The sequence below is a fragment of the Lepisosteus oculatus genome, chromosome 5 (assembly GCF_040954835.1).
Source record: "Lepisosteus oculatus isolate fLepOcu1 chromosome 5, fLepOcu1.hap2, whole genome shotgun sequence".
NCBI classification, from domain to species: domain Eukaryota; kingdom Metazoa; phylum Chordata; class Actinopteri; order Semionotiformes; family Lepisosteidae; genus Lepisosteus; species Lepisosteus oculatus.
The window spans coordinates 19,868,135-19,880,844 of NC_090700.1; the positions used below are offsets into that span (position 1 = coordinate 19,868,135).

Here is a 12,710-nt window from a genome sequence, read left to right on the forward strand (position 1 = left end):
ACACAATTTAATGTCATATCAGTTTAACATATGAAACATTTACCTCCAAATCAAAGCTGTAAAACAGCTTGAAGAAGCAAGGGACCTTTTGAAGGTCCAAATATTGATGGGATAGGAGAAACTTGTTGAGAACCACATACATGTGTTCCTCTAGGAAAAGGGAGAAAAAAAGAACATGTCAGAATCCGAGCTGAAGGAAGGGCAGACAGTCAAACAAATTCCAAATTCATAAGCGACCAACCTGGTTTGAGCATTTGCTGGGCCACTCTAGAAATATACGCAACCAGCAGGAATGGAAGCCTAACGTTTGGCTGTCGAATACCATTCCTCACAGCATCCATCAGATACAGCAACTACGACACAAAACCACAACACAGAAATAAACTGCACTGAGGCGAAGGGAGAAGAATAGGAGGAGAACAAGCCCTTTGACTCCCATGAGCTCACTTGTACCCTAGAATCTAGGCACATCTGCAATCTGGATTTGATGAGAATCAAATATTGACATCCCCTCTGAGACTTGCGGCATGCTTAGACCTGCTGGTGCTGAACTGGCTCCTTGCAGTTAAACTTTGCTCTCATGCTCCCATTTCGTGTAGTATGATAGAGTGACTGTAAGCACTGCAGCCTCTTGGGCCCCGAGTTTGATTCCTGTGTGAAGTTTCTACAGTTCTCCCATTTTCGTATGTGAAGTAGTATCTCTGAGATATGAAAAAAATTACAAAATGCGCTCTTGTAGTTGAAATATCATTTGATGACAGACCACAATTCTTTAAGTTTTTATTGTACTAAGCACTAAACAGAGATACAGCGTCTAAAATAAATAAGGTTAGTAATTTACTTGATAGTGTCTGTCATAAAGTCTTCATAAAGACATGAGATAATGATAGGCATAAAAACCATATGAAAAAATCAATTTTAACATAAACATAGCAAGACCACTGTCTCGGTCTCACATCTGCAGAAATTTCTGGTTATCTCTCAAATTTTTCATGCCCTCTTCCAGCACTTTCACCTGGCTCAGAATTCTGGAATTCTGCTCCTAGCTCTCCTCTGTAGTGTCTCTTGTTGAGAACTGTTTGGAATAACTGCTGCTTGTAACGTCATCGGCACAAGTGTTTGCCAAAGCATTGGCTGGTGCACATCGATACATTGTGTAGTGCATATGAAGGAGCTATTATGTAGTTCAAGTTAAGCGTTACCAAAATTGAATAATTGATATCTGTTGGCAAAACACTGACACACAGCATAAGCCCACTGTTTTAAGTAACGGCTGGCCTTACCTGTCTTCTTTCCTTGAACCGAGCTCCATCTAAATGGTGGTAAAACTGTCCCAAGACCTGATAAGCTGCTGCTCTCACGTGGGGATCATAGCTGCTGAGAGCAGCTACAGTGACGCCAAAAGCATTGCAGGACACAAACTTGTAGCAGTCAACCACGCACTCTGCCCAGAGACAAGAGCCCAGAATAAATAACACAAACTACCGACGTCTCAGCCTGGTTCAGGCTGTGCCATTGACTCCCCATGTGTAAAGAGAAGGATAATTAATTGTACAGATTGGTGTAAAGAAGAGGAAACGATGATTTATTTCAATATAAATGTTATAAATAACTATTTCAAATATTTTGTGCAGACCTATTCAAACACCTAAGCATGTATATTGCACAAAAGCAAGAAAATCTCCCATTACAGAAAAGTTAATAAAGATCCTCTTCAGGCTTTACAAAATGCACAAATTCTTGTGCATAATGCAACAGTACCAATAAAACAGGAAAGCAAATATTACTTAAACATTGTGACTACTGAAGAGCGTTATCTAGTTAGAATCTGGTGCTGGCATTTGGACAATATCTGTTATCCTGTGAAAACTAAAATAGTTTGGAGTACCCTACAGTGAGTGGTGGCACAGCACTTAGCATTGCTGCCTTGGGGCACTAGAGCCCTGGGTATTCTCCCTGTGTTTGCGGGGTTTCCACTGAACGTTTTGGTTTCCTACTGCATACTGACGTATGGGCATGCTAATTGGTTTCTGTATATTTTGCCCTGGTATGAGTATATGCATGTATGTGTCTGTGTGTGCCTTGCTATGGACTGGCGTCCAGTCCAGGGTGTATCCTGTCTTGAATCTGTTCCTTGCTGGGATAGATTCTGGCTCCCCCACATCCCTGTACTGGATAAGTGGAGGATTAGAAAATGGATGGATGGATGTCATAGATGGGAGTTTCTCAACACCAGTGGTTCTCAAACTGTGGTACGCGTACCGGCAGTGGTACGTGGCGTGCCGCCAGGTGGTACGCCAAATGACCCTGGGACTGTGTTGTGTGCGCTGAAAAAAATCGGGACGGGTTTTCATATTTTGTATTTTTATACGTGTCGAATACGCAGCCTATGTACTACGATACAGTGCGCGCTAATACTTCAGTGGACACAAGAGATACTCTGTAATTCTATACCACTCTATAGGAATGCGTGCTACAGACGCAAGTGACCAATTGTATTTAAAAAAAGCTACTGTATCTCCAGCAAATAGGGAGAAAGGAGAATGTGCGTGATTTTGGAATGCCAACGTTGTAAACACAGGAATGCACAGAAATGCGTGCTACGAACGCTGGTAATCTTGTGAGCACAGGAAAGCGTGAAAAATAACAGAAAAATATTTAAGAACTGTTCTAAGTTAATTTGAGAAAAATACACCGAGTGTCTCTGTGTTTCTCGCCCATGCGCATTAAATAAATACTTAAAATAAACACTGAAATAAAAACGGAAACGTGGAAAAATGCAAGCTTGCAGATTGCTAAAGCAGATAATCCCCACACTATTATGTGTGGAGAAAAAGCTGCTGAACAGCTCGACCTGCTGCCCCCCCCGAAAGACACAGTCATTCATAGAATTATTGAAATGAAGGATGATATAAAAAGTACGCTGACAGAGCGCGTTAAGATGAGCAGATGTTTTTCACTTCAATTAGATGAGTCTATAGTTGATTTGGCCAATTTGCTCGTTTACGTTAGATACGAGTTTGAGGGTACGTCCCGTGAGGACTTTCTGTTCTGTAAGCCGCTACCAACAGGAACTACAGGAGAGCAGGTATTTCAGCTTCTGAATAAATTTATCGAAGAGAATGGCATTGACTGGATAAAATGTGTCGGAGTTTGTACTGACGGTGCTAGGGCAATGACAAGCCGACACAACGGTGCAGTTGCACGAATTAGAGAGGTTGCTCCAGAAATTAATGGTTTCATTGCAACATCCACCGCGAGACCTTTGCCGTCAAGAAAATGCCTGACAATTTAAAATCTGTCAGACTGTTGTGAATTGTATCAAGACTCGAAAAATTAATTTACATCTGCTTTGCTCGACTAAACAGGCTCACCCCTCTCACTGAAATGGTGCTTTTTTTCTGTAAAACACTTTGAGAAGCCACATTTTAATATATCAAACAAAGTTAATTATTATAATATTTATTATATGTATGTGTGAGTGTGTGTGTGCACATGCGCTCATGTTGGTCATTGATAATTTCTGGGGTTCCTATGAGATGATGACCTGTAGGTGGTACTTGGATGCTTTGGTTGGATTAGGGGTGGTACTTGGTCCAAAAAGTTTGAGAACCACTGCTCTACACGTAAATCGGCAGATAGTTTACTATTTTTAATTTGCTTAGTAGATGCCTTTATCCAAGATGACTTATAATTCAATTTTTTGTAGAAGAAACATGACATTTTCAATAATGATCATGCATAAACAGTAAGCTGACAAAATTAAATGAAAAAAAAAGCTGTGACACAAAATGAAACGTTAAAATCCAAGATCTGTCTACAGCTAGGATGGGCATCAAACAGCAAGACAAACAGCCTGCTGGTCTGCACTCAGTGTCTCCAGTAAGCAGGAACAACAAACAAACCACAGAGCCAACCTGAGAGTCAAGGGCAAGGTCCCTGACATTACAAACTCACCAGCAATGCCAGACTGATGTCTTACCTGGCTTGAGAAGAACACTGAAGAGGGGCAGAAGAAAGCAGGGGTCATACAGAGCACTCAGGTCCCCTATCCGCTTATCGGTGAACAATAGCTCCTCTTCATCCTGCAAGTCAGGAAAAGTATGACAGAACATCAGCTAACACTGAAAACCACAAACAACTTCATTGGGCAAAAGACCAGACAAGACTAAACAGAACTAACATCTGCCAGAAAAGAATAAAACATAACATATTCCCCACTAAAACCCAAAATTCTCATGACAAGCAAAATGCATCAGAAGATGATAAGATCTATGATAAGACAGAATACATTGTTGTCTTTATAGGGCTGAGCTGTGTTAATGGAAAAGTAAAATAACAAAAGGATGAAATGAGCAAATGATAAAGAAAAGGGTGATTTCTATTGTGTTCATATCACAAACATAAACAGCTACTAGAAATGTTTTCTTCTTCATGTCCAACTGTTTTTTTTTTCAAGCTGCGTGACATGAAATGTACTCACAGAATAAAACAGTGGACCTGGACACATCATTTATTTACCACATAAATATAGGTTCTCTTCACTTAATCGAGGGTGCTGACCTGTGTCGATGTGTTCTGCTGCTCTGAACAACAGCCTCCAACACAGGGAAGGCTTCAGGGGAAAATAAACGAGCTGTGTGCGAATGGCTTGTGCCCTCTAAACTGCAGTACCTGCGGAATGATTTGGCGTTGTTCAGGAAAGTGCAGCGCCGTGTGAAGCATTTTGTCTGGTTTCAGCAGAGCCAGGACATCCTGGGAGGTGGGCTGCTGCCACAGGGAGCTCCCTAGATTCCTGGAGGCTTTGTGGTGCTCCACAGCAGCAGGCCCCCACAGCAGAGACCTCGAGGAACAAAACCGTGACACGTGTTGGCCAACCTGCTGCCTCTTGGAAAGGCAAGACCCTCCCTTCCTGTCTTGCGACAGTTCTGAGCTGTTGTGTATCACAGCATGTGACACACAACCTGTTAGCCCTGAAGATTTTAAACCATATTAGACCAAAACTCTGATGAACCTACTGATCACAAATTTCAAAACTGTCCATTTAAAGGTTTAATAGAGGTTTCTTCCATTTTATCAGTGAAAAAACAACATCTTAAATTGGGTTAATAATCTGAGGCCAGCAAGTGGGTTAAATTTCTTATTAACACCACACCTCAACCAGACCTCCTAATGCTTAGTCCTAATGGCAGATTTTAGGATTTCCATTAAGAAGTGAAATCATAAGACTGAATCTGTGACAGAAAGATAATTAAAATGTTTCAGAAAAGGAGTTTTCTTACAGGACAAATAGAGCCTGACACACCAGATTTGAGCTTGGACCACAATAATTGCCAAATATAACTGGGATTCCTCGAGAGCTGCCACACAATTGGTTCAGTACCACTATAGATGACTGGGCCAGATTCTTTGGTCAGCCAAGACGCAGACTCTTGGGCCGTGAGTGACAGAGTTTAGTTGAATTTTCTTTTTCAACTAAAACAAGCTTTAAAAATGCATGTTTAAAAAATAATACAAATAAGTAGAAAAAACTATTATACATTTTTTTATTCTTACACGAAATACTGCTATTTACACTTTTCAGTTTAGAAAACTGCTATCACTGTACTTGACAGTTTTCACTTGAGTTTTCAGAAGCCACTATTTGACTCCGTTTCTCCATTTGCTCAGGTGAGAGGAGGACAGTATATAAGAAAACAGTTTCAAATGCTAAAAAATACTTAAGGAAGAAGAGATGCTTCAAATACCTATTGAACTATTACCAAAAGTGAATAGTTCAATAGTGATACTTTTTCATTGAATTTGTGAAGTCCCAGTTCAAGTCCCATTCCTTCTATAGGTAACTGTCAAAGTAGCACAGATCTAGATGGCAAACTTACTGAAATTCAGCCAGACTGACACCATTTCTTTCATACTCCTGTAGTAGTTGTAACATTTTCTGGTCTGAAAAATAAACATTTGGAGATTATTTATATTATATATGTAGCACATTTACCTAAAATGAATTTGGGGAGCAACTCATGATTGCTCTCATAGTAATTTAGCATTATACATCACTATAAAGTCTTACTGTTTACTGTACACATACGTTTAATAATTCACTCCTAATCCTCAAATAAATAAATTACTAAAAGTACCTAATTCTGCCTCCTGTTAACATAATTAATTTAAGCTATTATTCCATGAGATACATTAATTGAGAATACATTCTGAGTTACAATGAAAAATACCTTACTCTTGGGTATATCACCAGTGTCCAATCTGGGATTTGAACCCACAACCCCTCTGGTCTGGAGTCCAAAACCCTAAATAATACTAGACTGTGCTGCCATTAAATTAATGCCTTTACAAATCTGGCTCTCCAAGACATATTTCTGTCAAGAGTTAAATGGATGAACTATACCACTATTAAATTGAATGAAACATGTGCTTTGATAAAAAGCTACTATTTTATTATAGCAATACTGTTAAACATGACAAAGATATAACTAGAAGCCCAATCATTAGTATATAAAACATCCAGGAGCCAGGAACAGGAAGAAGAAGGGAATCAAAATCCACACCAGGGAAGAGAGGGTCTTTGAAGTTCCTTCACTTTTCCCTCAAAACTTCAGAAAAAGAGCTGTGTTTTCCTACCTGTGGTACTCAAAGTTGCTCCATACGCTCCCATAAGAACAGAAAAATGAGCACTGCTGCAAACACCAGGACACTTCTTTACCAGGGTAAGCAAGACAGTCACGAGGGCATCTGTGAATTCCCAAAGGAATAAAAAAATCACAATACTGAGCCACTTTTATTGTGTTTTAGGTATTCAGAACTGTTTTGCTTTTCATAACAATCCCCTTGTTATATAAAAAGCAAAATTTTAAATTGTGAATGGCCTGACCTCCATTTGAGTCCATTTTAACTCGAAAGACGGTTCTCGGTTCTAAACAACAGGACTAATAAACAAACGTTTACAGAGCTTGTAAACAATGAAAATCAACCAGAACTTGGGCTGCATTTTTATCCTTTAGAAAACAGATACAAATCATATCAAAATTGAAAGAAATGGTGTATGCAAACGGTAGATATGGAAAAAAAGCATCTGATCATTTATTAATTTTACAAATTAAAAAAAATATTCTAATTTCTATTCTGATACATTCTGTTGAAGTGAATCGGTAATAAAAAAGATAAAACAGCTATTTACCTTTCCAATTTCAGCATCTGACATGCTGTGATCTCTCCACTACCTTCAGCATTAACACTGATCGGAGGAGCGATACAGCTCTCTCTGATGACACTGCTCACTCACAGGTGCCAGGGCACCTCAGTTCAAGGAGTGACCGTTAGGCTGGTCACCTAAGGAAATCCCTGCCTACTCTAATCCACCAATCCAAAGCTCTGCTAAATGTACACACCACTTTGCCATTCCCAGCTACAGTTGGCCAAAAACATAGTCCAGGGTGGGCAAACTCGGGCTGGACTGATTGTTCAGTGATTTTTCAATGAACATGGAAGAGATGTAGCTGACAAATAAGGACAGATGAAAAAAAAAATTCTTATCAGTTAAATTTGTGAAGCCAGTACTTGTGCTTAAAATCTCAAGCCTTCGTCCAGAATGTCCTTTGATTTCACATCACAGTATATCTCTAACCTGTTGCTCAGTAGCACCTACAGGGGGCTCTGGGCTCCTGGGAGCTTGAAGTGTTGTCAGTGAGAGCTCAACTAGTACTCTGCATCGCACTTTTGAGGCCATGGGGTTCACGGTCTGAAAAACCGACAGATCGGTCTGCATTTCTGACAAAAACATACAGATTCCTCTTTTCCCCTGCGCTGTACAGGACAAGGGTCATACCACTCAATCAAGTTGATTCTGGATGATTGGAGATAACAGATGGGGGGAGGTATAAATATTTTATACACAGGATATCCATCCATCCATTTTCTAAACGCTTCTTCCAATGCAGGGTCGCAGGGGAGATGAGGATACACCCTGGATAGGATGCCAGTCCCTCACAGGGCAAATACACTCTCGCATCTAAGGCAAATTAATCCACACAGAGGATATATATTTGTAAATTTCAGTCACCTTTTGTTCCATTTTGTTCCTCTTCTGCCGGCAGTAGAGTTGACAAAAATAATGAATGGCTTGTTACCATCATGTGAACTGTGCCCAATTCCACAAGATCTTTCGAAGAATCGATAGCCTCATATACCAGGACCAGCAGGTTATTCAGATTTTCTAAAAAGACCTGGTCTCTGTAGCGATACCTAGACAGTGAAACAGGAGGGAGCAAGAGTCCACATGAAATGTATTTTTAAACCCACTGAAACTGATGCTTTTAATAGTAGCACCATGCATGCAGATTGCAGGATACACAAAAACATGTGTAGGATAGCTAAAATAACATTCCCTCTGAATTTATAAACAAGCAAACTTTTATGAATTCCAAATCAGATGGATAAAGATTTTCTCATTTCTTTTCACGTTAACTCCAAGTGTTCCAGACTAATTTAAAAGCCTTTGGCCTTAGTTCATAAAGTAGTTAAGTGACAAAATTTTAAATAGGAACCTTATTTTGACTTCTTAACTTGGGCACCTAAATAATTTCACATTCATATAATATCTTAATCTTAGTAAGGTCCTTCACTTTTGTCTCTGTGTGCTATATATGTTCGGAGAATGTATATAATAGATACCAAAATAGCTTACTTCAGCCCAGTCTTCACAAAGCTGTTCCAGTCCGATGCAGTGACCTGTTTGACAGACCCCTGTATGACAAGCACAGACCTTATTGTAGGATAAATAAAGCACAAAGTTTTAACACTGGTCTTGACACTTCACTTCTTCAATAAATTTGCAATGGTTTCGCAATTTAGATTCTCCCATTTGCTTCTCAATTTGGCTCACTACTGTAACCCTACACAGCACTAAGATAAAGGCAAACCATGGACACACTACTTTCACAGAGAACAGGATCACTCCAGATAGAGATTGCTTCTGCACTCTTGAATATCATAGCTCTTCCAAAACAGACAGGAAGCAATGGTTATGAATAGGACATTCCCTAGTTAGGAACAAATAAAGGTTTATTCCATGCTGAAAAGAGAAGAAAAGAAACACAATGTTACGGTTGTGGAGCCTTCTTCCGCTGAACTTTACTTGTTTACTTTACTTGATGCAGCTACCTACTTGAACTACATTCCCTAGTTACTCTACACAGCACTTGACATCTGTAAAATTGGCCTTTGAACCTCCTTCCCGTAAAGAAAATAAATTGGACAAAGCCTAAGGCAGGCATTCTAACTGATGGGAAGCAAAATGATATTTAAACTCTGTGAAAGTGCTTTTAAAAGCAAAAGTAGGAGGCTCGTCTTAACCCAAAGGGTTGTGGGAGTACCAATTAATGACTAACTTCAAAAGGGCCAGAGAGCTTGAATGGCCTCTTCTTGTATGTAATGTTTCTTATGGGCTCAATAATGGGTTGAGAAGTAGGCAAATTTCAGGCTGCAAACAAACCACACATGACACAGGTCTCACACACTAATTCACATAAATAAAGCTAGTAGCCTTGTTTATTACAGCCCTGAAAACACCCCCAAGACTGACTCTAATCCAGACAGCTGGCTACTTACATGCACCAAACACTATTATAACACGTGGTTTTGGAATTCAGCTAGGACTATAGGATTTGATATATGATTTGTGTGGAAACAAACTATATACCAGGAGTCTTTGGAGCTGCTGCAGCATCTTCTCTTCCTTCTCCTGCACGGCTTGCTCCTGCTCTTTGTATTTGGTGTATGATGCCTTCAGCCACTTAAAAGATGCTGTTAGCAGAGATCTCTTCCAGCTGGCCTGCGTCTGTGGAGCTCCAGCAAGCCCTTCGGTAATGGAATCCACCAGCATCCACCTGTCAAACACAAAACAGGCTCATGTAACCAGCCCTTATCTGCAACAGGTCACACACAGATTGAATCGCATTCACTTTTCAAAGTAGAACTGATAGGCATGCACAATATGATCAAAAGACATGATATGATATGATATGTGATATAAGCCAGCAGCCATATCACCTTGCAACTCACAACTGGCAACCCACTGAAGCTAAGCAGGTGTGAGCCTGGTCAGTACCTGGATTGGAGACCTCCTGAGAAAGCTAAGGTTGCTGCTGGAAGAGGTGTCAGTGTGGCCAGCAGGGGGCGCTCGCTGCATGTGGGTCCTAATGCCTCAGTATAGTGATGGGGATACTATACTGTAAAAAGGCACCATCCTTTGGAGATACAGGCCAAGATAAATACACATACAAAAAAGCAGCCATGGCACAACATACTTACTGGTGTGCTTGCAATGTAAAAGCACAGCAGGTCTGGAGTATAACCTGAAATTGTGATGCCTGAAGGACCATTCTAAATCACAGGAATCTGCCATTTCTTTCTTTAGACTTATTCCAGCACAAACTTCACTTTTCACACAGGACGGTACGACTTCTCAACTAATTGGAATTACACAGGTAAAAGGTGCCCTTAGTAACGTTTTCACAAAAGTGGAAAAGTCTCTGCAAGTTTTGCTGGCTTGGACACCAAATGACCAGTATACCTTTCAAAACTGTCCACGCTCTCTAGGAGAGAAGAGAGCCGGTCAGCGGCACCGGCCAAGTCTTCCACCTGGGCCGCAAGCTTGATCAGGCCGGAGAGAACATCCACCTGCAAGGCCAGAGCCTGAGCTGGACTGCCAGACAGCACCATGTCCAACAGCTTCACCAGCAAAGCTTCTTTGAGATCTCTCAGCACTGCCGCATGGACTGCACAGGAGGAACAGAAACAGCAAGGGACAAGAATATTTCTACACTGCAAATCTCTATAGCACCAATAGTTTAATTAACACCACTGTTAAAAGGTTGCGTGGTAAAAGCATTCAGATCAGGACGTCTGCTCATAAAAAACGGAGGAATTGAGAGGACAATTTCACTGGACGTGGCTGCAAGCACCCTTTAACCTCTCCAAACCAAAAAAAGTCAACAGGGTTAAGGGTAAGATGTAAGACCTCCATAAAACTGAACTAGGCTGTGAAAGATGTTAGGTCTTAAACAGACTATTGGGTAACTGTTCAAATGCTCTGGCTCCGTAACAATTACAGCCCAGTGCGGCCAGTGGAGGGCACTCATCCTGCTGTCTGTGTGGGTTCTAATGCCCCAGTATAGTAATGGGGACACTATACTGTAAAAAGGTGCTGTCATTCGTATCAGACATAAAACCGAGGTCCTGACTCTCTGTGGTCATTAAAAATCCCAGGGGGGTTCTCAAAAAGGGTAAGGGTGTTACCCTGGTGTCCTGGCCAAGTTTCCCATTGGCCTTTACCAATCATGGCCTACTAATGGCCTCTGTTCTCCTTCCCACTGATAGCTGGTGTGTGGTGAGCCTTTGCATCATCCAGGTACACTGGTGGTGGTGGAGGGGAGTCCCCATTACCTGTAAAGCGCTTTGAGTGGAGTGTCGAGAAAAGTGCTACTGTATATAGTTGTAAGGAATTATTATTATTACCACCGTTACATCTCCAGCCCACTGGTGGAATCAACGCAGGGTGGTCTGAGAAACAGTTTCAGTTGCACTAGGTTTCAACACGCATGATGAGCACAGGAGGATAATTTACTTTGGGGAAAAAAAAATGTCATACCTTCCTTGGGCCTCATGGGGTCTTGGCAGCTTGGCATTTCCAGGTACACTTTGACAAGGGGAAGAAATGCCTCAAAGTGTTTCTCCACTTGCTTCATGCTGCCTGGCTCCAGGCACCACAGCTCGAACCGCAGACGATGTGTTGCACAGGTCTGGAGCAGCAAGGCCCCGATGGCCTGGCAGGTGTGGGTCAGGCGCTGGAGGCAGTATATGAGAATGTCGGTTTGTACCAGTTTAGAGCAGACAGGCTCAGTCTGCAGGGCCTTCAGCAGAAATATCTCTAGGGGCTCACTGCAGCACGACAACAGCAGCGTTCCCAGGCCTCTGAAGTGCTCGTGCGACACAAACACGGAGTCCTCCTGGGAGCTCTCAGTTAAGACCTGAAGCGCGCTCTGGGCGTACACACTAAGCTCCTCTGGGAAGCCATGCTTGCCAGCTACAACCAGAAACTCTTGTGGGAGAAGAAGTATAGCTGAAACAATTTCCTTGAGTCTCGCAGGCTCCATGTATTTATGAAACTCCATTAATCCTTCTATTGGGTGAGATCTCTTGTTTGTTCTTCTTGCCGAACTCCTCAGCTTTGCCGTTTCCATCTCTTTTAAAACTGCCTTTTCAATGCCTGCTAAATACTTGCTGGTGAGGTCAAGGCTACCTAGGTTTTCCATCAGCTGGGCAGTTAGCTTCAGAAGGCTGAGGATATTGGAGCTGATTTGTGTGCACAGCTTTTTGGATTTGATGGGGTTGAGATTGTGGGGTGGCAGTGACTCCAACTCTACAGCTAGGAACCACTGCTCCAGAGTTGGATGACTGAAAATGGATTTGAGCACAGCTCCCAGCACCTGAAAGCCAGAAATAACAAAAAACTGTTATTGTGAGCACTGTCAATCTTGTAATCCTAAACATTTATATTGTAATTCATTTACTTCTTTAAGAGACCCTAGGATTTTGCAAAGGGAGATCTGAGGATAGCGTAAATCTTTCTTAGGCCAACTTGATAAAAAAGCTTACAAAAAGCAAAGATAAGTCTACAGTCTACAAAAAGAGATTAA

At 41.4% G+C, this 12,710-nt stretch overlaps 1 protein-coding gene across 1 annotated transcript in view; it reads right to left on the reverse strand.

Annotated features, from left to right (window-relative positions):
• The window catches only part of urb1 (URB1 ribosome biogenesis homolog), a 51,863-nt gene that overhangs the window by 10,040 nt on the left and 29,113 nt on the right, over nt 1-12,710 (reverse strand). The window contains exons 22-33 of the mRNA XM_069190191.1: nt 11,663-12,500; nt 10,586-10,790; nt 9,713-9,899; nt 8,699-8,757; nt 8,075-8,256; nt 6,637-6,747; nt 5,880-5,943; nt 4,675-4,843; nt 3,983-4,085; nt 1,284-1,444; nt 242-353; nt 44-150 (exon numbers count right to left, since the gene is read on the reverse strand). Of these exons, the coding sequence (XP_069046292.1) occupies nt 44-150; nt 242-353; nt 1,284-1,444; nt 3,983-4,085; nt 4,675-4,843; nt 5,880-5,943; nt 6,637-6,747; nt 8,075-8,256; nt 8,699-8,757; nt 9,713-9,899; nt 10,586-10,790; nt 11,663-12,500 (2,298 nt within the window). The remainder of the gene's footprint in view (nt 1-43; nt 151-241; nt 354-1,283; nt 1,445-3,982; nt 4,086-4,674; nt 4,844-5,879; nt 5,944-6,636; nt 6,748-8,074; nt 8,257-8,698; nt 8,758-9,712; nt 9,900-10,585; nt 10,791-11,662; nt 12,501-12,710) is intronic.